The sequence below is a fragment of the Diplotaxodon limnothrissa genome, linkage group LG17 (genome assembly GCF_057381915.1).
Source record: "Diplotaxodon limnothrissa isolate DT_005_m linkage group LG17, D_limnothrissa_male_GT1.1, whole genome shotgun sequence".
Classification (NCBI taxonomy): domain Eukaryota; kingdom Metazoa; phylum Chordata; class Actinopteri; order Cichliformes; family Cichlidae; genus Diplotaxodon; species Diplotaxodon limnothrissa.
The window spans coordinates 3,221,036-3,243,539 of record NC_140612.1 but is presented as its reverse complement, the minus strand read 5'-3'; the positions used below and the strand labels follow the sequence as shown (position 1 = coordinate 3,243,539).

General features: G+C 42.2%; 1 protein-coding gene across 3 annotated transcripts; it reads left to right on the top strand.

Moving 5' to 3' along the window:
• The first annotated feature begins 315 nt into the window (after positions 1 to 315).
• Positions 316 to 2,664, top strand: LOC146614485 (fish-egg lectin-like). Of its 3 annotated transcripts, none has more exons than XM_085376039.1 (6): positions 316 to 376; positions 511 to 747; positions 834 to 980; positions 1,042 to 1,106; positions 1,190 to 1,314; positions 2,523 to 2,664. In XM_085376039.1, the coding sequence occupies exons 1-6, from the start codon at positions 322 to 324 to the stop codon at positions 2,662 to 2,664; spliced, it is 771 nt and encodes a 256-aa protein (XP_085232165.1). In that variant the 5' UTR covers positions 316 to 321. The 3 variants fall into 3 exon arrangements, with proteins under 3 accessions (XP_085232165.1, XP_085232164.1, XP_085232163.1); XM_085376038.1 differs by having other exon boundaries at positions 322 to 376; positions 834 to 989; positions 1,054 to 1,106; XM_085376037.1 differs by having other exon boundaries at positions 322 to 376; positions 834 to 1,014; positions 1,049 to 1,106.
• The last annotated feature ends 19,840 nt before the right edge of the window (positions 2,665 to 22,504 follow it).

Below are 22,504 nucleotides of genomic sequence, written 5' to 3'. Positions count from 1 at the left end.
CCAATTAATAGAAATATGTCCCAGGAAGGTTTGTATGTTTTATGGAAATCATTTTATCTTGGAAGAATCCTCAGTCTTTGCTTTGTGGTTGTACTTGAAAAAAATCCCTGTTTCACAACTTCCTCCTTTGCCTAAATTGTGTAAAAAAAAAAAAAAGAAAGAAAGAAAGAAAAAAAAGAAAGAAAGAAAATCTGTTTCATGTTTCACAATAATTGGTAAATTATAAAATGCACACTCACGCAAACGGTGCAGTGCAGTAGCTCAGCAAACATCCAGTAACACACCCAGATGAGTCCTGCAGCAGACAGACTCAGAAACAAGATGAAAGCTATCGCAGCCTTGCTGCTAATGCTAAACTACCTGTCAGTCAGTCATGGTAAGTCCAGTTTTTCAAAATAAAACTACACTATCATTTACTATATTTGTTTAAACCAACCAAGAAGCAAATTATTTTTATCCTTAAAATAAATAAAGGTTCCATTCATATGACTGATGGTTTTCTCTTCACAGGCTGCACTTGCACGGAGGGTCCACAACAGTTTCCTGCTGTACAGATTGATGCTGGGCAGGGGAACGTTGTGATGACAGACAGCAACAATTATGCATACTTTCTGCTTGGATCACAGTGGTACAAAATGGGCTCACTCACCCTGAAGCATGTCTCAGTGGGACCTGCAGGAATCTGGGGTGTTGACCTCGACGACAGGGTCTACAAATACGTAGCTGGCAGCTTTGTTTTTGCGACTGGTGAGCTTTATCACAGACTTAACACAACAGAGTGTGCACAGTAGCAGCTGTTTGAATGAATGATCTGTACCTCTGTGTGTCTTCAGGTGAGAGGTTACAGCAGGTGGATGCTGGAGGTGATGGTCAGGTGGTGGGAGTTACCTCCACCATCCACTGTCTGAAAAGCACCATTGCCTCAGCCCACAGGGAACATGACACCCTGAGCTGGACAACCCTGCCTGGGCTTTTAATGTATGTTTTTTTTTTTTTTTTTTTTTTTTTTTTTCAGTTGCAGTTGCAACTGCAGTTCAGTTGATGTCAGTTGCAGCTCAAAATATGGATGCTGGGGAGTGAACTCGGGTCAAAACATCTACTTCACAGTAAATTATTTTTTATTTTAATGATCATTTGTGTTGTTATTTGTATGATCAAGACATCTCACCATATTTGCTTTTCATGACAGAGAGTAACACCGAGCACCTGTGGCATCAGTGGCTGGATACAAGTGGATGGTCTTGCAGTAATGGTTGAAATTGGGACTGACGGAAGCGTCTTTGTTGTAAATAGAGGAGGAGAAGTCTTCCAAAGGTAAACACTTAATCTAGTCTGAAAGCATTTTAACTAGCCCTGGCAGTATTTCTGTTCTTTCTTCTTTCTTTTTGCTTTGACTCTTTCAGTCTCTGTTTGAATCAGGTTATTGTGTTTTTGACTCCTCTGTTGTTATCCATGCAATGGATCAACCACTATTTTGCTCTTCAACCTTAGAATGACCTCTCCACAAATGAATAACAAATTGCTCACAAAGGCAATTTGTGCTTAAATCTTTCTAGAAGCGACTTTCATTGTAATGATCACTGAGCCATAAAATGTTCATGTGTAGAATCACCAGTCAAATGCTACAAAAGAAAACTAGTAATGTTTACTTATAATCATCATAGTTTCTGTAACTCAGAAACTCAGTAAGTAAGAATTTTCAGATTTCAGTTGTGGATTCTTTGAATGATCTGTCTCTCCTCTATAATACATTTAGGTGTTCACTTAAAAGAAATCATAGAAATCTCATTTTTCACATCTGTTAAACATATTTACCTCTTCCTGTCACGCCTGCTAAGGCAGACGGCGTGGAGAGAAGAGAATGCGGACCCAAATGCAAACAAATGAGGTGGATGTTAACAGAAAGCAAGCCTTTATTTAGGGCTGCAACAAATATTACAAAACAAATGGCAGAAAGGAAACTAACAAAACCTAAACTGGGAAAAGGTGAACATGAAACTTGAAACATTGAACTAGAAAACATGAAACCTGGAAATGTGGAGTGAAGAAGAGCAGAGGAAATGCAGACGACCCGACAAAGAACAAAGGAAAACACACAATAAGTACAGAAGAGAGACACAGCTTAACCTAATCTGACACACGAGACAGGAAGGAAGCAAAACAGAAAACTCTAACACAGGACATGAGACTACCAAAGTAAAACAGGAAATACACGAACATAGAAACCTAGATAACTAGATGTAACACAGAACATTAACAAAATCTAAAGACTGGAAATCACCAACAATACTAAGGAATAACCAAAGGAGCTAGAAATGCAACAGACTAGACCATGAGAAACCCCCAAATCACAGAACATGAAGTAATCAAAAACATTATATTTGGGTCACCAGACCGAGCAACCATGAGACTTACAACTCTTAACTCAGGATAGATAATATGGTGAGGAGCTGAGGCCAAACCCTCAATTGCACAAATAAAACAGATCCAATGATTTAAGTATCAATGTCTTCTCTCTACAGACAAGGCATCGACAGCAGCACTCCACAAGGCACGAGCTGGACCAAAATACCAATGCCCTCTCGCATCAACCATGTGAGCTATGATCGTGGCAATCTGTGGGTCGTGACTGACTATGGGACCATCCTGAAATGTTTATACTAGTGGTTGTAGTCTTTCCTCTTCTGTCGCATAAAACAATGTAAAAACTGATCAGCATTATGTCAACAATGGAAAAATTCACGTGGGAAAATAATTGATTGTTTTATTGTGATTACATCTTAAGTGATTCAGCAACAACATGCATAACTACTAGAATGCTGTCAGATATTTACTTCTGTATCATTCACCTGCCATCCTTTCATAAACTCTTGATTCGCTGAGACTGTTTGGATTCAGTTTTTTATTTTTGCAAGTTTTATTCAGCACAGCTACTGGCTTTCCTGTCACTGTTTTGGCTCTTTGCTTTGTGATCATTGCACATAGTAGACAAGCTTACATGAGATTATGATGGTGTTATATATTCATCAGTTTAACAGGGTCCAGACCTCTGGTGTTCTTTTATTATAAATCCCACTATGGGAGATGCACAATGCAACAACACCTCCTCCTGTACAGCAGAGTAGCTGCACCCATTTTCCACCTCAGTTCAAACAGAAGTGCTTCACATTGACCCGTAAATGTCATAATTATGTCAAAGTCAAGAATTTGTTACTTTTGATGCTGAATTTATAGATGAACTAATGGTAATAGATGGTAGGCTAGTTTGAACCACAAGTCATTTACAGTTTGTTCATGTTCAAGCTTAACACTTCCTGTTAAATCCAGAATTCAAAATCTTGCTCCTCACATACAAGGTCTTAAATAATCAGGCCCCATCTTATCTTAATGACCTTGTAGTACCATATCACCCTATTAGAGCACTTCGCTCTCGCTCTGCAGGCTTACTTCAGATTCAAGATTCAAGAGCTTTGTCGTCAGTACAGTAGTATACACAGTATACAGTGTACCGAAATGCTGTTTCACCCTAAGCCCCCCATGGTGCATTTATAAATATATAAAGGATATATCTTCAAGAGATGTATAACTAGGAATTACAAATAAATAACATGCTATGTTTCGGTAAAAATGAGCTGTACTGTGCAGTACAGTCATGTGTTAGCAGGGTGAACAGCAGTGGACCAAGCACACAGCCCTGCGGCGATCCTGTGCTCAGTCTGACGACTTTGGAGGTTTTATTTCCTATGAAGACAGACTATGGCCTGTCAGTTAGGAAGTCCAAGATCCAAATGCAGAGGGAGGTGTTTATTCCTTGTGAGTCCAACTTCTTTACCAGCTCCTGGGGAATGACTGTGTTGAATGCTGAGCTGAAATCAATAAACAGCATTCTGACATAAGTGTCCTTTTGTCGAGATGGGAGAGAGAAAGGTGAAGAGCAGATGAGATGGCATCATCTGTGGAGCGGTTTTGGTGATCAGCAAACTGTAGCGGGTCCAGATTCAGTGGAAGCTGAGTTTTCATGTGCCTCAATACCAGCCTCTCAAAGCACTTAATGATGATGGGCGTAAGTGCCACCGGCCGGTAGTCATTGAGGCAGGACACAGTGGACTTCTTTGGCACTGGGATGATTTGTGGTTTTGAGGCATGCAGGTACCACAGCTGGGCTCAGTGATGTGTTTAGGATGTTCGTGAGGATGCCTGCGAGCTGGTCAGCACACTCCCGAAGCACCTGGCCAGGTATGTTGTCAGGTCCTGCAGCCCTTCGCAGGTTTACTCTGAAGTGTCATCCTGACATCTGCTGTGGACAGACAAAGTACTTGGTCATTGGGTGAGGGGGGCATCTTCCTTTCTGGCTCTTTGTTCTGTCTCAAAACGTGCAAAGAAGTCATTTAGTTGGTCTGGCAGAGAGGGATCACTGCTGCATGCTGGAGGTGTTGGCTTGTAGCCCGTGATTGTTTGGATGCCGTGCCACATGCGCCGAGTGTCCTTTGTACTTGTGAAATGTGTGTTGATCTTATGTGCATACTGCCGCTTTGAGTCTTTGATGGCCCATGATAGATCTGCTCTGGCTGTAGTGTAAGCTTCTCTATTTTTGGCCTTACAGGCAGAGTCTCTGACTTTCATCAGGTTGCGTAGCTTTGCAGAGAACCAGGGTTTATGGTTTGCATAGGTGATGACGGTCTTGGAGGCAGTGACATCCTCAATGCATTTGCTGATGTAGCTGGTCACTGAAGTTGTGTACTCCTCCAGGTCCACGGTGTCTGAGTATGTAGCAGCTTCTCTAAATATATCCCAGTCTGAGCATTCAAAGCAGTCTTGCAAAACAGGTATGGCCCCCTCTGGCCATGTTCTCACCTCTCTGAAGGCTGGTCTGATCCGTTTGTTGATGGGTCTCTAGACTGGAGTGGGAAGTATGGAGATGTGGTCTGATTGTCCGATGTGGGGGAGGGGTGAAGCCTGGTATGCATGCTGGATGTTTGTTAGTGGTGCAACGGATCAAAAATCTCACGGTTCGGATCGGATCACGGTTTTAAGTCAAGGATCGGATAAATTTTCGGATCAGCAAAAATAGAAAAAAAAAAAAAAAGACAAAAATTCGACTCGCCATTTACTTATTTAAGTATTTTTTGCCTATTAAAAACATTCAACTGAAGACTCATTCCACACACTTATATAAAAACAAATTAAGGTGCAATATGGACATTGTGGACCATGCTGGGCAGCCTCTGCATCCTCTGCACACGGCTATAAACAACCAGAGGAGTCTGTTCAGTGACAGGTTGCTTCTCCTAAAGTCAAGGACCAGCAGACTTAAAAAGTCCTTTGTCCCACACACCATTAAACTGTTTAACTCCTCGCTGGAGGGGAGAGGGAGGGGAAACGGGAACAAAGGAGGGGGGAACAAGTAAGCTGTAGTGCCTTTTCACTGTGCAATCGTTTTTGTTAATATCCAACGGTGTAATAGACTCACTTGAAATGTGCCGTTCCCTTGTATTCTTATTCCTATTTATTCTATTTATCCCTTTTGTATACTCTGTATTTATATATGTGCATATGTGGTATATTTCTGCTCACATTCTGCAACTTCTGTCGGTGCTGTGCTACTGGAAACTGAATTTCCCGGAGGAACCCACCTGAGGGATAAATAAAGTTTCATCTAATCTAATGTAATCAGTGCAGGGCTTTGTATCTACCACTCCGCAACGAGCGGTCACGGTCACGTGGCTTTCCGTTGCCCTGGAGCTCCACCCATTTGTAGTCAGAGCAACAGAAGATGCCCGGGACAGTTTAGCCATAACTTTAAACTTTTCCTGCTCATACATGCTCGGAATGATCTTGTCACACTGAAGTGGACGCGCAACGAGATATCATAGCATGACTCAAACACGTTCATCACAGTTTAAACCCCTTGTTTTGCACAACGGAATACGGCCTCCCGTCTGCAGCTAAACACCCCAATATGTTAGTAATAGCTTTAGCCCGGTCGGATTGGGCAACAAAGTGCTGCTTAAATGCCGCAAACTCCTCTGCTTCACCACTTGGACCGCTAGCGCTGACCATAACTATCGCTTGACAGACTGACCACCATACACATACTTTTTTTTTTTTTTCCTTTTTCGAATCTTCGGATCACGTGCGTACTGAACAGTGGAGTGGGATCGGTTCGGATTTTGGATCAACTGTGATCCGTTGCACCACTAATGTTTGTATAAACAAGGTCCAACATATTGTCTCCTCTTGTTGCAAAGTTAATGTTCTGGTGAAATTTGGGTACAACTGATTTAAGTGTGGTGTTGTTAAAATCCCCAGCGAAAATGAAGAAGCCATCAGGGTGGGCTGTTTGCAGATCACTGATAATCCTCTAGAGTTCATTGAGTGTTCCACTAGCTTTAGCATTTGTGCTAGCACTAGGTGGGATGTAAACAGCAACGATGATCATCACAGTAAACTCTCTTGGGATGTAAAACGGCCTGCATCTGATTGCCAAGACCTCCACAAGTTCTGAACAGTGCACAGATACAGTCGCTGCATTCTTTTAAGAGTGTCAGCCTTGAATGGGAAATTACTTGCCGAAGTGACTCACTGTACTCAGGAGATCCAATTGCTACTCTCCGGCAACCATGTTGAGAAGATCAGTCTGTTTTTATTCAAAGCCCCTGAAACACCTCTGGTATTAGGTTATCCGTGACTACAGCAGCACAACCCCCAAATAGACTGGTCTCACAGCTGCTTGACAGGATGGAGTGTTAAATGCCACGAGCAATGTTTAAAGTCGGCATTACCTAACATCACAGATAATATCCCAGCAGAGGTTTCCACGACCCCTGACCTCTCTAAAGTTCCCAGCGATTATCACGACCTTGCTCCAGTGTTTTGTAAGGACCGAGCACTGTCGCTCCCACCCCACCGCCCCTATGACTGCTGTATTGATCTTCTTCCTGGAGCGTCCCTACCTACCAGCCGTTTGTACAGTATTTCTAAGCCTGAAGGCGAGGCCATGGAGCGTTACATCACAGATTCCCTCGCATCAGGTATTGTTCGGCCCTCCACGTCTCCCCTCGGGGTGGGATTCTTCTTTGTTGAGAAGAAAGATAAGACCCTGCGCCCCTGCATTGACTTTCGGGGGTTAAATAACATAACTGTCAAGAACAAGTACCCTCTCCCACTGCTGGCGTCCGCGTTTGAGCTCCTGCAGGGTGCCGTTATTTTTTCTAAACTCGACCTCCGCAACGCCTACATCTGGTCGGCATTCGGGAGGGGGATGAGTGGAAGACTGCGTTTAACACTCACCTGGGGCATTTCGAGTATCTCGTCATGCCATTTGGCCTCACCAAAGCTGCAGTCTATCTGGGTCAGATATGAACCAAGTTTAGCTGGAGTTTATTTTCGTTGTGCTGACTTTTTACAGTCAGTTACAATAACTCGTACTGCGTACTAGCTAGCATGACAGAGTTTCTATAAAGCTGGGTGGTTGCTATGATGTTACTGATAGTGAACTTTATTTTATTCATAAGGTTAGTTACTAGAGTTGCCAACCGTCCCGTACAAACGGAATCGTCTCGTATTCAGAGAAATTATTACACGTTTCGTGTTGAGCTGAGAAGGGACGCAGTTTGTCTGGGATGGAAAAAGACACAAAGCTGGAGTTATTCTGTCGTTACGCTGCACAGCTGCCTCTTCTTCTCTCATTCTCTCCCTCCCTCTCCTGTTGCTACTTCAATCATGAAACTAATCAATGATCAGCTGATCAGCTTTTCTCTCGTTTTTGTTTATAGCCCACTTTGCACCAGAAAGAGGAAACCGCCAGATGTCGCGCTAAACTGCAGCACGTCTAGGCTTGATCAGCTGTTGTTAGAATTTATTTAATATTAATTTCTAGTATCAGCTGAGGTTTGCTGGAGCCACAGCTGTAAAGCTGCTGGTTATGATGTCGGTTTGTATATCTGGTGAGAGGGAAACATGAAGATGAAACCAGGAGATGTCCTTACTGAATCATCAGAGCTGAACAGGTGATGGAGAAACAGGTTTACCTTTTAGGTGACATGGATGAGTTGAAGTTATGAACGGTTTCTGAGAGACAAATAACACCAGGATCCTTTTCTAAGTAGCTGACAGGTGGTAACTGTGCAGGGGCGGGTCTAGCAAAGTTTTGCCAGGGGGCCAAGGAGGGCATTAACAGGGAGAGGGGGGCACAAAGAAATACTTTCTTATTTTCATTTAAAATGTCTCACTGTTATTAAATAATTATCTGAAGCTTACAACCAAAGTTTTTATCTGACGTAAAATGTATAGAAATCATACATATACCAACAAGACTGTACATCACTGTCACAGCAGCGTTTGTTTTCATTCAAAGGCTTTATGGCTTTAATACCTGGTGGGCCGGTCTCTAATTAAAACGATTTTGTGTCCCAGTCCAGCCCTGAGCACGACACGCAGTGAATTAATCTGAGAAGGTGCATCAAAAAAAATAAATGGCTGGGCCAGCGGTGCACATCGCAAATTAGCTCACATAGACACATTAGTTGTGTCGCTTCTTAATGATGGTATCATAGCTAACAACCCCAACTACCAGATTCAACTTGTAATTGGCTAAAAATAACTTAGAGGGACGTTGTTAGCTTTCCACATTCCAACACTTCAAAAGCTTCAGGAGCTGTCCACTCAGCACAGCATCAGCACCACGGAAATACACGGATACATCCGTAGACTCGAGACACAATGCATTTTTGGGACTTTCAGGCGTTTGGACCAATGTTTTCTTTTCTGATCAAACCAGAAATCTTTAATGAGCAGCTGGATTTGTCTCACATTAACTGGCTGAGGTAATGCCAGTTAATGCAACATCGAAGCAGCTGGAATCCACAGCTGTGCGTGTTCATGGAGCTGCATGTTCACCTGCTGGACATCACTACCTGACAAGTTTAACTGTCTTCAGAACATTGCAGAGGCCTTATTGACATTATTTAGAATAGATAGAAGAATAGAATAGAATAATCCTTTAATTGTCCCACAAGGGGAAATTTGGTTGTAACAGCAGCCAAAAAGACACATATACAAACAAACAGTACACAGGACACAGAACAGAAACATACAGAATTTCTTACATATTTACATTAAGGACAATGGTTACTATATACAGAGAGTATTGTACAGTTGTTAAATTAAATAAAAATAACTACAGATAAGAGGCAGAGCAGGTTGTAGTGCGAATCGGTTAATTAACTTATTGCAGTTACAGCGCAGATGTGAACATCTATGTTTGTTGGGAGCAGTTCTGGTAGTACAGTCTGCAGCTGCAGGGAGGAAGGACCTGCGGAAACGCTCCTTCATGCATCGAGGATGCATCAGTCTGTCACTGAAGGAGCTCTGCAGTTCAGCAGCATTTACATGCATGGGGTGGGAGACTGTCCATCAGAGATGTTATTTTGGCCAGAGTCCTTTTGTCTCCCACCACCTGCACCAGGTCCAGGGTGCATCCCAGAACAGAGCTGGCCTTCCTGATGACTTTGTCCAACCTCTTCCTCTCAGCTGCCGTTAAACCGCTGCTCCAACATACAACACTGTAAAAAATGACAGATGCCACCACAGAGTCATAGAAGGTCTTTAAAAGCGCTCCCTGGACTCCAAATGACCTGAGCTGCCTCAGCAGGTAGAGTCTGCTCTGACCCTTCCTGTAAAGAGCATCGGTGTTGTGGCTGCAGTCCAGTTTATTATTCAGGTGAACTCCCAGTTACCTATGAGAGTCCACTATCTCAATGTCCACTCCCTGGATGTTCACTGGTGTCAGTGTGGTGGGTCTGCGTCTCCGGAAGTCCACCACCAACTCCTTGGTTTTCCCGGCGTTGATCAGCAGGTGGTTCTGCTGACACCAGTCCACAAAGTCCAGAGTCCACTGTCTGTACTCTGAGTCGTCCTCACCTGTGATGAGGCCGACTATGGCAGAGTCGTCAGAGAACTTCTGTAGGTGGCAGCGTGGGGAGTGGATGGAGAAGTCTGCAGTGTAGAGGGTGAAGAGGAACGGTGCCAGCACAGTTCCCTGTGGGGCCCCCGTACTGCAGACCAGCGTGTCAGAGACACAGCCCTGTGACCTCACATACTCTGGACGTTCTGTGAGGTAGTCCAGCATCCACTGGGACATGTGGTGGTCCACTCCCGATAACTCCAGCTTGTCTCTCAGAAGTCGTGGCTGGATGGTGTTGAAAGCACTGGAGAAATCAAAGAACATGATCCTCACAGTGCTTCCAGGCTTCTTCAGGTGAGTCAGAGCTCGGTGCAGGAGGTAGATGATGGCGTCCTCCACCCCAATGCCAGGCTGGTAAGCAAACTGCAGTGGATCCAATGAAGACCTCACCAGGGGGCGCAGATGGTTTAGAACCAACCTCTCGAGGGTCTTCATCAGGTGCAATGTCAGGGCTACCGGCCTGTAGCTGCTGAGGTCCTTGGGATGGGAGGTCTTTGGTACCGGTACCACACAGGAGGTCTTCCACAGCGGTGGTACTTTCCCCAGTGACGGGCTCAGGTTGATATCCTAGGATGCCACACAGTTCATCTGCGCAGCATCTCAGGAGCCTGGAGCTGACGCCATCTGGACCTGCAGCCTTCCACACCTTGATCTTGCGAAGCTTGTTCCTCACTTGAAGTGCTGAGATAGAAAGAGTGGATTTTGGGGGAGTGGTGTGTATGTTGGAGTACACAGAAGCCAGGGGTGGGTGTAATGACTGGGAGCTGGGAGGTGTGAAGCTGAGAGGTGTGAAGTCCTGAGATGAAGGACAGGCAGGCCCTGAAGATGAAGGAGATTGCAGCAGGGGGACGATGCTGTGGGAGGGGTGAGTGGTTGATCAAACCTATTAAAATATTTATTTAGGTCATTCACCCACCCCAAGTCTCCTGCAGCCTGGGGGGTCGGTTTTTGTCCTGAGATTGTCTTCAGGCTGTTCCAAACCCCTCTGATGTTGTCCTGTTGCAGCTGCTCTTCCATCTTCCTCCTGTAGTTTTCCTTTCCTTGCCTTATCTTCTATTTCAGCTTCTTCTGAACAACTCTCCGCTCCTGTTTGTCTCCAGATCTAAAGACTCTCTTCTTCTCCTTGAGGAGAGCCTTAATTTCAGGATTTATCCATGGCTTGTTGTTAGAAAAACAACATACCTTTTTGATGGGTATGGTGTTGTCCACACAGAAGTTCATGTAATCCGTAATGCAGTCTGTGATGCTGTTGAGGTCATCCTCCAGGGGGCTGCAGAGGTTGTCCCACACAGTAGAACGGAAACAGTCCCTCAGGGCCTCTTCAGTCTCTGCCGACCATTTCCTTACTGTGCGTTTCACTACTGGTTCTCTGTGTACAAGAGGTTTATACACAGGCTGGAGATGAACCAGATTGTGACCTGAGCCCCCCAGGGGAGGAAGAGGTGATGAGCTGTATGCCTCCTTGGTGTTGGCATACAATAAGTCCAATGTTTTATTGTCTCTGGTGTGGCAGGTAACATACTGGGTGAAGGTGGGGAAAGTGGAGGACAGGGAGATGTGATTAAAGTCCCCAGAGATCAGGAAAAGGGCCTGAGGGTGCTGTGTTTGGAGTCTGCTGGTTACAGTGTGCAGGACCTCACATGCTGCTGCAGCGTATTTGTCTCTACATATCTGTGTGAGCAGATTTTCTCTCACATGAGTCCTCAGGTAGCCGTCTGAATGCTGGACACTCGCAGACCTGTGTCTCTGAGTGGGAGACCAGAGATCACATTAACATGTGTCTCTGTATTAACAAACATGCCATATTGGCTTAGTTTATTTTTCTTATCATTGTTGTGAGGAGACCATAAATAGCATTTGTATTTTCTGTTGTACAGTTCATTTGCTGTTATGGATTAAAAAGTGTCTTTTTTTGTTTCCAAATAGCTGATAACTATTCGCTGATAGCTGCCAACATCTGCAAACAAATATAATTCTATAAAGTGGTTCTATATATTGTGTAACTGTTAATATAGAGCGTTATTAAATTTATTGCTAATGCAATCATATGGCACACTGACTTCTGAGGAAATTTTAAATGACACTCGCCATCAGAAAGGTTGCCGACCCCTGGTCTATAAGAACATGGCAAAATAACTGATTTTGCCAAATTAAGTTGTAAATTATTTCTACAGATTTAATATTATGTGATAAATGACCCGCATAATGACAGATTAGTTTATGTGTATTTTTAGAGTCTGCAAAATAACAGATCAATTTCCTAATCTGTGTATTATTTGCAGCAAAACAGGGCCAAACATGAAAAGAGTTGCATTTTTGCTACCACTAGCCAAACACAGATCCAGTGACAATGTAATGTAATGCACGGTTTGCACAGTTTCCTTCTTAAGTGTTTGTGTGGACAGCTAAAAGAAAATATTTTCCTTCATCGCCCTTAGAGCAAACTGAAAATGAAAAGGATCTGTGAACATGTGGTGCTTAAACTGAAACCCTGCTCCAGAGTTACTGGTGACACTAACGTGAAACTAGACTGTAATTTTATTGATTTTGGCAGTAAAACACACGGCTCACAATCTTACCTTTGGTACACATGACCAGACGTACTCACTGCAAAGACACTCCCATCTGTTACAACTTCAACCATTTTTGCACGGATCCCAGACACATGAGTCCAGCTACTGGCGTAACAGCTGGTTGGCGAGAGACTCTGGCATTAAAACGGTGAAATGTCACAATTCGTGAAAAAGATACACAATCATGAATTCAGTCACAGAGACTGCAAAATATCATTAAAGTTCAATAAAAACAAAATTAAAAACGGGAAACATTTAGTTTACAGGGGGAAAAAAATGCTGATATGCTTTTGCACTTTTTAAATGATCAAGCTGGTCAGATTTGCCTGTAAAATAAGTACAAAGAAGCATCAAATGTTTGTGTTCGCATATGAAATAAATAATTAAATGTCTTAAAACTGCAACTGAAAAAATTCCACCACACTAAACATTCTAAAAAAATCTCTGCATCTTTGCTGAACTACTGTACCAGGATGCATATGCCTATGTGCATGTCAAAGTATGTGAACCATGAGACCGAACTGGTTTTTCCGGCAGTTCTGAATAGCTAGAAGAGGAGGAAGTTGTTTTTTGTTCCCAGCAGATATAGAAGCTCTGTATTTTTTCCAAGCAGTGAGAGAATATTTAGTAACAGGGAAGTCTGTGATTGTATTTATAAGAAACAGTAATACATGCTTGTAACACACTCGAGTAGTTAGGTATCATACCTCACAGGCTCAAATGTCTGTTGTTCAACATTAATTAATTAAAACTATACTTTTTTAAGATAATAAATTCATTTTATGAAATTTTTTCTTTAAAATATAACTAAAATGTACCAGATTGGTTCACATATACGACCTATAGCACACATACTGACATACTGTACAACTACATGACAATATAAACCCAGAGGAAATTCAGACTTTTCATAACTCTTGATTTTGTTGAATTTGAAAAAGAAAAATAGGGAGAAATTGCCATACAAACGTTCTGGATTCTAGAGATGCTTTCAAATCGCATATTTTATTTAAAGGACTGTAATAAAGAAATGCAGATGCAGTGTTAAGTAATGGCTTTTTTACAGTGAAATTCATCTGTGAAATAGTTCAAACAGAATGGCACTAGATGTGAAGTCCCTGCAAGGGCTGTGTTCACTTTTGGTCAACATTCACAGGGCAACAACCCTGTGAACAGTGAAACTAACAAGCTGCTGCTTCTTTCTTTTTTTTGTGGAATTTGTGAAAACGTGCATGTGATCTTCCCCAGTATTTAAACTCCAATATCCATATCCCTCATCACAGCATCACAATGAAATCCAACAACCAAACGAGGATAAAGAAACGAGCAGAAGAGAATCCAGGCAGTGTGATCATTTATTTTACCAAGACACCTCCGCTCCCATCAAAGTCACCCTTATTCAAACATCATAACTCTGACACAGACTGACAAACTGCTTTTAGTGACTGACAAGTTTTGTTTTGTTTTTTAAATGAACTGAACTGTGGTGCCGCCAGCATGCCAGCATGCTCCCTGTAGGACTAGAACTTGTCCTACAAGTCTGACGACTTTCCCTAAATGTAGCTCGAGCTGAAGGGTTTGTATTTTCATACACGGAGGAGGGGGATCCAGCAGCACTGCAGGATCATAAGTACAAGTAGAACTTCAGGGGAGCAATCAAAAAAAAAAAAAAAAAAAGTATTTGGGGGGTTTTGTAGACATTTGAAATATAGTTTGTGTAGTAATATTCCCCTTCACAAAGAGATTTTGAAGAAAATATGTGCTTCATCTGCTTCCTTCAATTCAATTTATTTATATAGCACCAAATCACAACAAAGGTCGCCTCAAGGCGCTCCTTCCTTCCTGTGTGTGAGAGAGAAAACTGAACTAAAAAGTCTGATTAGTCTTAATATCTTTCTTTCACGGTCATTGAGCACAGCACTGCTTTTTCTCAGGAAAGACTAGCTTCAGCTTCCTCACAATTTAAATGTTTTTGATACCTGCAGATCACTGTGACACTTTGTGGAGTTTTCACCCTTTGTCTTGTGTAGTATCTACTTTAGTGCTGCCTGATCTAAGGTTTGTAAGCACATATTATCTTATTTGCTGCTTTAGATCATCATCATACTGCATTGGCCAGTTACACTCAAGCTCTAACACCTGACTTTCTACTCAGGGCAGCCTCACAGCTGCCACCTCTCTGCCCTCTTTGATGAGGCTCATCAAAAGATGTTTTAGCAAAGCTTTTAGATTTCCCCTTAGGGGCTCGTGCAGGGCATCTACCCAATCCAAAAGGTCAGTGGTTTGCACGCTTTGAAGTATCCTCAGGAAAAATACTGAACTTCTCCTCCTGCTGTTTAGATGTCCTGCCAACAAGTTTTTTCAAAAAGGTCTCAAAGACTAGAGTCAGACCTGTTACAGATCGTCAACTTTTCTTTATCAGGCGTGTTTCCAGAACCACTAAAAACTGCTGTAATCAAACCTATACTGAAAAAGGACAATCTTGACAAGACACAAATGAACAACTACAGGCCGATCTCAAATCTCCCATTTTTAAGTAAGATCATTGAAAAAGCAGTTTGTCAACAGCTCAGTTACTTCTTAAAACAGAATAATTGCTACGATGCCTTCCAGTCAGGTTTTAGACAGAACCACAGCACTGAAACCGCTCTGACCAAAGTGTTTAATGACATATGTCTGAACACAGACAGTGGAAAAATGTCAGTCCTAGTTTTACTGGATCTCAGTGCAGCATTTGATACAGTTGACCACAACATATTACTCAAACGACTGGAGAACTGGGCAGGTCTTTCAGGAACTGTACTAAACTGGTTCAAAACATACTTAGAAAACAGGAAATACTTTGTATCAATAGGTAACTTCACATCTGAGCAGACAAGTATCACATGTGGAGTTCCCCAAGGTTCCATCTTGGGACCCCCTCTGTTTAACATCTACATGCTCCCACTGGCACAGATTATAAAGAACAACAAAATAAACTACCACAGCTATGCAGATGACACACAAATATATATCACAATGTCAGCAGGAGACCGAGGCCCTGTACAGGCTCTTGGTAAATGCATTGAGGAAATCAATGACTGGTTGTGCCACAATTTTCTCCAGCTAAACAAAAACAAAACTGAGGTAATAGTCTTTGGCGCCAAAGAAAAACGATTACAGGTCACCAGAGAACTTCAATCTATACATCTAAAAACCACAAACCAGGCGAGAAATTTGGGTGTAGTGATGGATGCAGACCTAAACTTAGAAAAACACATTAAGACAATAACAAAGTCAGCTTACTATCACCTCAAGAATATTTCAAGGATAAAAGATCTGATGTCTCAACAGGACCTGGAAAAACTAGTCCATGCATTCATCTTTAGTAGGCTTGATTACTGTAATAGCATCTTTACAGGTCTACCTAAAAAATCAGTCAGACAACTACAGCTCATTCAGAACTCTGCTGCTCGAGTCCTCACTAAGACCAAAAAAGTGGACCACATCAGTCCAGCTCTGAGGTCTTTACACTGGCTGCCTGTCCGTCAGAGGATAGACTTTAAAGTTCTGATGCTGGTCTATAAAGCTCTGAATGGTTTAGGACCAAAATACATCAGTGACCTCCTGACCCAGTATGAACCTTCCAGATCCCTCAGGTCATCTGGATCCGGTCTTTTATCAGTTCCCAGAGTCAGAACCAGACACGGAGAAGCTGCATTCAGCTTTTATGCTCCTTATATCTGGAACAAACTCCCAGAAAGCCTCAGATCAGCTGAAACACTCAGTTTATTTAAATCCAGGTTGAAGACTCACCTGTTCTCAGCTGCATTTGAATAAAGCACCAAATCCACACTTTTAAGCTTAAATTTCAAAACTTACATTTAACTACTGATTTTATCTACTGTTCTGATTTTATATACTGTTTTGTTTGTTTGTTAATTAGTTTGTTTATTTGCTTGTTTTAATCAATTTTAAATCATGCTTTTTATTTGTTCTTGTTTCTAATGTCTCTGTAAAGCACTTTGAATCACCTTGTTGTTGAATTGTGCTATACAAATAAACTTGCCTTGAACCCCGATTGCCCCTGTTGCATACATGTGAGCGTTGACGTGAATGTTAGACAGATTGGTTAGGTATAGAAAAAGGTGATTTTGTGTAAATGAGGCTTGTAGTAAAATAGAGCTTTGAGTGATCAGAGTGGAAAAGCATTAAGTACCAGTCCTCACTCTCTGAAGGACTGAGGTGAGGCCTGCAGTGTCTTGTTTTCTCCTTTTTCACCTGCTGATCAGACATGGGTGTGTGAGGTGCAGTTAATACCGGTGTCATTTATTAGGTTTTACCAAGTACATGGGCTAATATTTTAATCACACAGTTGGAATAAACTTTTTGCTTCAGTACAAAAACACTTGCTTGGTGAGATGATGCTTCATTCCATTGGAACATTCTTTTCTTTTTTTACTGGCAGTTGCGACTTGTGTTTATCTACACTGAAGGGAGTGGTGCCACAAAGAATGCCGTCCAGCCACACAGAGCAGTCTATGGGAAACCCTGAGAGGTAAAGCTAACTGACACGATCCAAAAGAGAATCGACCCAATTAGACCCCAAATCAGGTCTCATTTTCCTTTCAAAAAGGTCAAATAAATCGAGGTACAAATCTATTCTTTATCGGAAAGGAAATGAGACATATTTACAATTTATAAATGCTTGTACATAAAATACAATGTACATTTGCACAGTTTATAAATCTAAAAAGCCATTTTCTTTTCTTTGTGCTTGCAAACAGTTTTAATTATGAAGCTGCAGATTTTTATAAATCTGTCACTTAACCAACAATATACCACGTTTAGCCTTTCATGTATTTCATAAAATAGAAAAATGGAAATATGTGGAAAATAGTGTGATGCCAAGTGTCAGTCACTTGAAAAAGGTAATTAGTTACTAATTATGGAATACTTCTCCAAGAAAATAATCCCATTATTTTCCTGATTACTTATTTTCAAATTACTTTATTACTTAGTTACTTTTAAAAAACATGATACACAACCTGAATACATAAAAAGCAACAGACCTTTTCTTTTCATCTTTTAACTTTATGCACAATGCATCAAGCAAAAATTTAATTGCACGCAACAGTCTTTGACTTGAAGTTCGTTTAACTCATTTTCTGCATATTCCAGCATATAAAATATGATAATCTTTTGTGTTTACACTCACTTTCAAATATATGCACGTAAAACACTCCCGTGGCTGTCTGCTCGGTGCTTGCTCAGATTCAGAGTTTAACAGAAAGAAGTTCTCTTCCCACGCAGAGTGTACCAGTGGATGCTAATGTTTTTGTCACTTTTTACAGAATCAAACTCAAAGTAAAATAAGTACTTCTACGCTGCATGGTTGTACTCTTTCCTGCACTCCATATTAGCCATTGTTGATCAACACACGTCTGTTGTTGCCACGGATGTTGCACGCTCGCACGTCACTGTCATGAGACAGTCTCACAAACAAAATCACGCTTTAGTAACTCAGTGCTACGGGAAAGTAACAGTAGTCTAATTACTTTTGGAAAAGTAATCCCTTACTTTACCCACTTGAAAAAAGTAATCGGATTACCTGTTACTTCCCATCTCTGTATATAACGCTTAAAACATGCATTGCCCAGTTGCACCATTGCCTGATGTTCTCTACTGTAAGAACTCTCAGAACAAAAGAATCTTTTTCTTAAATGCAAAATCTCTGTGACACTTTGTAAACAGTCAAGCATCCCTGCAACATGACACTGCCACCTTCCTCTTCACTCATACCAAAAGCTTTGTGGGTGGATTATCATCTGATGCGTTTTGATAAATCTAATATTTTAGTTCATGTTAGGTTCAGTTTTATGATCTGATTCACATTTGTACAAGTTATAGATCATAAGCGCAGTGAGAAAAAAGGCACTGAAGTAGTCAGACTCGAACGTCAAGGAAGCAGACTACGCAGACATTTCAGATTTCCAGAGGTGAGCAATTTATTTACAGTGAACTTAATTTAATGTTTAACTTAACAAAACTTCGCCCCAAATCAACTCAATTAACAAAAAACAGACCATGGATCTGGTAACACAGCACAGCTCAGCTCAGCTCAGCTCAGCTCAGCTCAGCTCAGCTCAGCTCAGCTCAGCTCAGCTCAGCTCAGCTCAGCTCAGCTCAGCTCAGCTCAGCTCAGCTCAGCTCAGCTCAGCTCAGCTCAGCTCAGCTCAGCTCAGCTCAGCTCAGCTCAGCTCAGCTCAGCTCAGCTCAGCTCAGCTCAGCTCAGCTCAGCTCAGCTCAGCTCAGCTCAGCTCAGCTCAGCTCAGCTCAGCTCAGCTCAGCTCAGCTCAGCTCAGCTCACTCCTTCTTCTTCTTCTTCTCCTACAATTTAACAACAGTTGGCAAACAACTTTGAGGTGTATTTACCACCACCTTCTAGAAAGGGGTGTGGGTCAGAACAGTTTTCTCTCCTGCATCTGGTAGAGACTGGCGTTAAATAGGGCCATCAATTCCCCTCCAATTGCCCAGCCAGTACCACTCACTCAACTGAGGGATCTAAAATTCTACACAGATTATCTAAAAACACAAAACCTCTACACACTTCTAATATGCACATTTACACAACTAAATGGCAGTATTAACAAAAGGAAAATCATTCAACAAATCCCTTTAAACCTTAACACAAACAAAAGGAAGCATCTCTATGGAAAAAGAAACCCCTCCACTTGGTTTGACCTGATGATGTCATGTGTGACATCATCAGGACTTTAAAATGAGGAAATGCCAGGTGGGCGTTTCCCCACACCTGATCGTCATGAAGACTGAAAAGACAAACAAAGTAAGTATGAACAAATGACTTAATCTGTAACATAATAAAATATAAAGAAACATGTAACTAAGTATTTAGCGTAATTTGCAGAATGTTTGATTTCAAATCACTTTTATTGTCACATCACATGTGCAGGTACATTGGTACAGCACATGTGAGTGAAATTCTTGTGTGCGAGCTTCACAAGCAACAGAGTTGTGCAAAATACAATAATGTAAACAAGCAAAATACAATAATGGCTACATCTGAAACTAATAAATATATGTACAATATATAATAGTATATGCATTTCTGGATGTGTATGCTAAGTGTGTGTGTGTGTGTGTGTGTGTGTGTGTGTGTGTGTGTGTGTGTGTGTGTGTGTGTGTGTGTACACATATTTTACAAATTAAATAGAGTAAACAATAAATAAAATATATAAAATATACAGAGTGAGACATGTGCAAAACAGTGGCATTACTGTACAGTATGGAGTGCATAATGTTAAAGTTCTAGTAGTGAAGGTGAGGTGTCTATGACGTGTTCAGCAGTCTGATGGCCTGGTGGAAGAAGTTGTCTCTCAGTCTGCTGGTACGGGACCGGATGCTGCAGAACCTCCTTCCTGATGGAAGTAGTCTGAACAGTTTATGGCTGGGGTGACTGGAGTCCTTGATGATCCTCCCCGCTTTCCTCAGGCAGCGCTTCCTGTAGATGTCTTGGGAGGGAAGCTCACCTCCAATTATCCGTTCAGAGCACCGCACTACTCGCTGGAGAGCTTTGCAGTTGTAGGCGGTGCTGTTGCCATACCAGGTGGTGATGCATCCAGTGAGGATGCTCTCAATGGCACAGTGATAGAAGGTCCTGAGGATGCGGGGGCTCATGCTGAATCTTTTCAGTCTCCTGAGAAAGAAGAGGCGCTGCTGCGCCTTCTTCACTGTTTTGTTTGTGTGTACTGACCACGTAAGATCCTCAGCCAGATGTACGCCAAGGAACCGGAAGCTGCTCACTCTCTCCACAGCAGCGCCGTTGATGGTGATGGGGGTGTGTACTTCTCTGCACCTCCGGAAGTCCACTATCAGCTCCTTTGTCTTTGCGACGTTGAGGGTGAGATGGTTGTCTTGACACCAGTGGGTCAGGGCGCTGACCTCCTCCCTGTAAGCCGTCTCATCACCATTGGTGATAAGACCCACCACTGTAGTGTCGTCCGCAAACTTCACAATGATGTTGGATTTGCCGGCAACAAAACGCTTACACAAACAAACCCGGGATAGTGAGTGAAGCAATGTTACTTGACAAATAGCAAATCATAGCAAATACAGTGTGTGAATGTGAGTGAATGAATAGTGGCATTGTAAAGTAGTGATGGGCAGATGAAGCTTCATGAAGCACTGAAGCTTTTCATCCAATTGGCTCACTCCAGCACAAAGCGTCTTGAAGCTTCATTCGCTCTAGCAGGACACCTGGACGTAAAAATATTAGTTGGCATGAATTTGAAGAGTGTGGCCTTTTGCACACAGCCTGTAAATGTCAACAACAAAAGGAGTGTGTAAAACATGTATATTGTAGTGATGGCAGTATACTGTGTATATTTATACTGGCAGTATGAAAAATGATTATTTGGAAATGCTTAAAATGGAAATGATCATTTACTGTGAGGTGAGGTGTGGTTGGGGTGTGGACAGTGGTTGTGCTTTTTGTAACGTTGAGGTATGGACAGCTACACACTGAGGCCTCAGTCCTGCCTGTTCACATTTTATTCTGTAAAAACTAAATTTTCACTGCTTTTATGACCTTTTTACTGGGGAGAGCATAGCTGGGATTTAATGATTTAACAAATCTTTTAAATCCTTTGTCCTCCACAATGCTAAATGGCTGGGAGTCCTCAATCACCATGCTAACCAGGTCTTCATCTATTTGAGATTGTTCTCCTGAGGAAAGACAATAAAGACAAAGCACAAATATAAATATCACACACAGTGTAGCCCAGCATTAGTTGGCTCCATTCTCTCCTGACTTTCTCTCCTCACTCTCATAAATCTCCAAACTGTCTCCAAACTCTCACTAACCGCAACTCTCCATCAAACACGTACATCTTTGAATGAAGTCTGAGGGGTTTATATCTAGCTGTCATATCTCGCGGCAAAGTTCGAACCACTTCATGAACCACTTCATGAACCAGTCGGGTACAGCCGGGCAGCGAGGCTTCGGACGTCATCATTTTCAGCTGCTCCCATAAATGAAGCAAGCCTCGATACGCCCCCTCAATTACTCGACACAAGCTTCGAAGCCTCGATACAGAACGTAATATCACTATTGTAATGGCCTGTATTTATATAGCGCTTTACTAGTCCCTAAGGACCCCAAAGCGCTTTACATATCCAGTCATCCACCCATTCACACACACATTCACACACTGGTGATGGCAGCTACATTGTAGCCACCGCCACCCTGGGGCGCACTGACAGAGGCGAGGCTGCCGGACACTGGCGCCACCGGGCCCTCTGATCACCACCAATAGGCAACGGGTGAAGTGTCTTGCCCAAGGACACAACGACCGAGACTGTCCAAGCCGGGGCTCGAACCGGCAACCTTCCGATTATAGGCGAACTCCCAACTCTTGAGCCACGATCGCCCTATTGTAAAGCGCTTTGGGTGCCTTGAAAAGCGCTATATAAATCTAATCCATTATTATTATAGAAACAGAATAATGTGTACAGTGTGCAAAAAAAGGTAAACACATATGGGACAAATGGAGAGCATTGCAACTGCTCCACTTTGTCACAGGCACAGAAACTGCAACAACATCAGATGCTATTAGTTCCTCTTTCAAATGCGTCCACAGTGTTGACCTCTCAGGTTTATTTATTTTTTTTACCTCTTTACCACAGCATAAAGGCCATGCTTGTCATAGGTAGGTTTTGGGACATCAACAGCACCTTTTCATCTTGCAAACGTATTACAGAAATGTTAAAGCATGTAATATTTCATAAGATTATACTTGAATTGAATAATTTGCCTGGTGTGAATCGGCTACATTCCACAGGAACACTCATTAAAGTCTTTTATGACCTTTGGTTATGACTTGTTTCCGTGTATACAAGGAAGAGGTTTACGTGTGAATTACAAAGAGAAAGAATTCTGTTCAGACGGTGACATGAGAGACAAAAGCCA

Bases quoted from the DNA above. Each gene is read 5' to 3' on its own strand.
- LOC146614485 (XM_085376037.1), top strand. From the start codon at position 322: ATGAAAGCTATCGCAGCCTTGCTGCTAATGCTAAACTACCTGTCAGTC. The intron at 1,015-1,048 runs GTTGCAGTTGCA...AGTTGATGTCAG, and splicing joins TTTTTTTTTTTTTTTTTTCA to TTGCAGCTCAAAATATGGAT. The intron at 1,107-1,189 runs GTAAATTATTTT...TTTTCATGACAG, and splicing joins GTCAAAACATCTACTTCACA to AGAGTAACACCGAGCACCTG.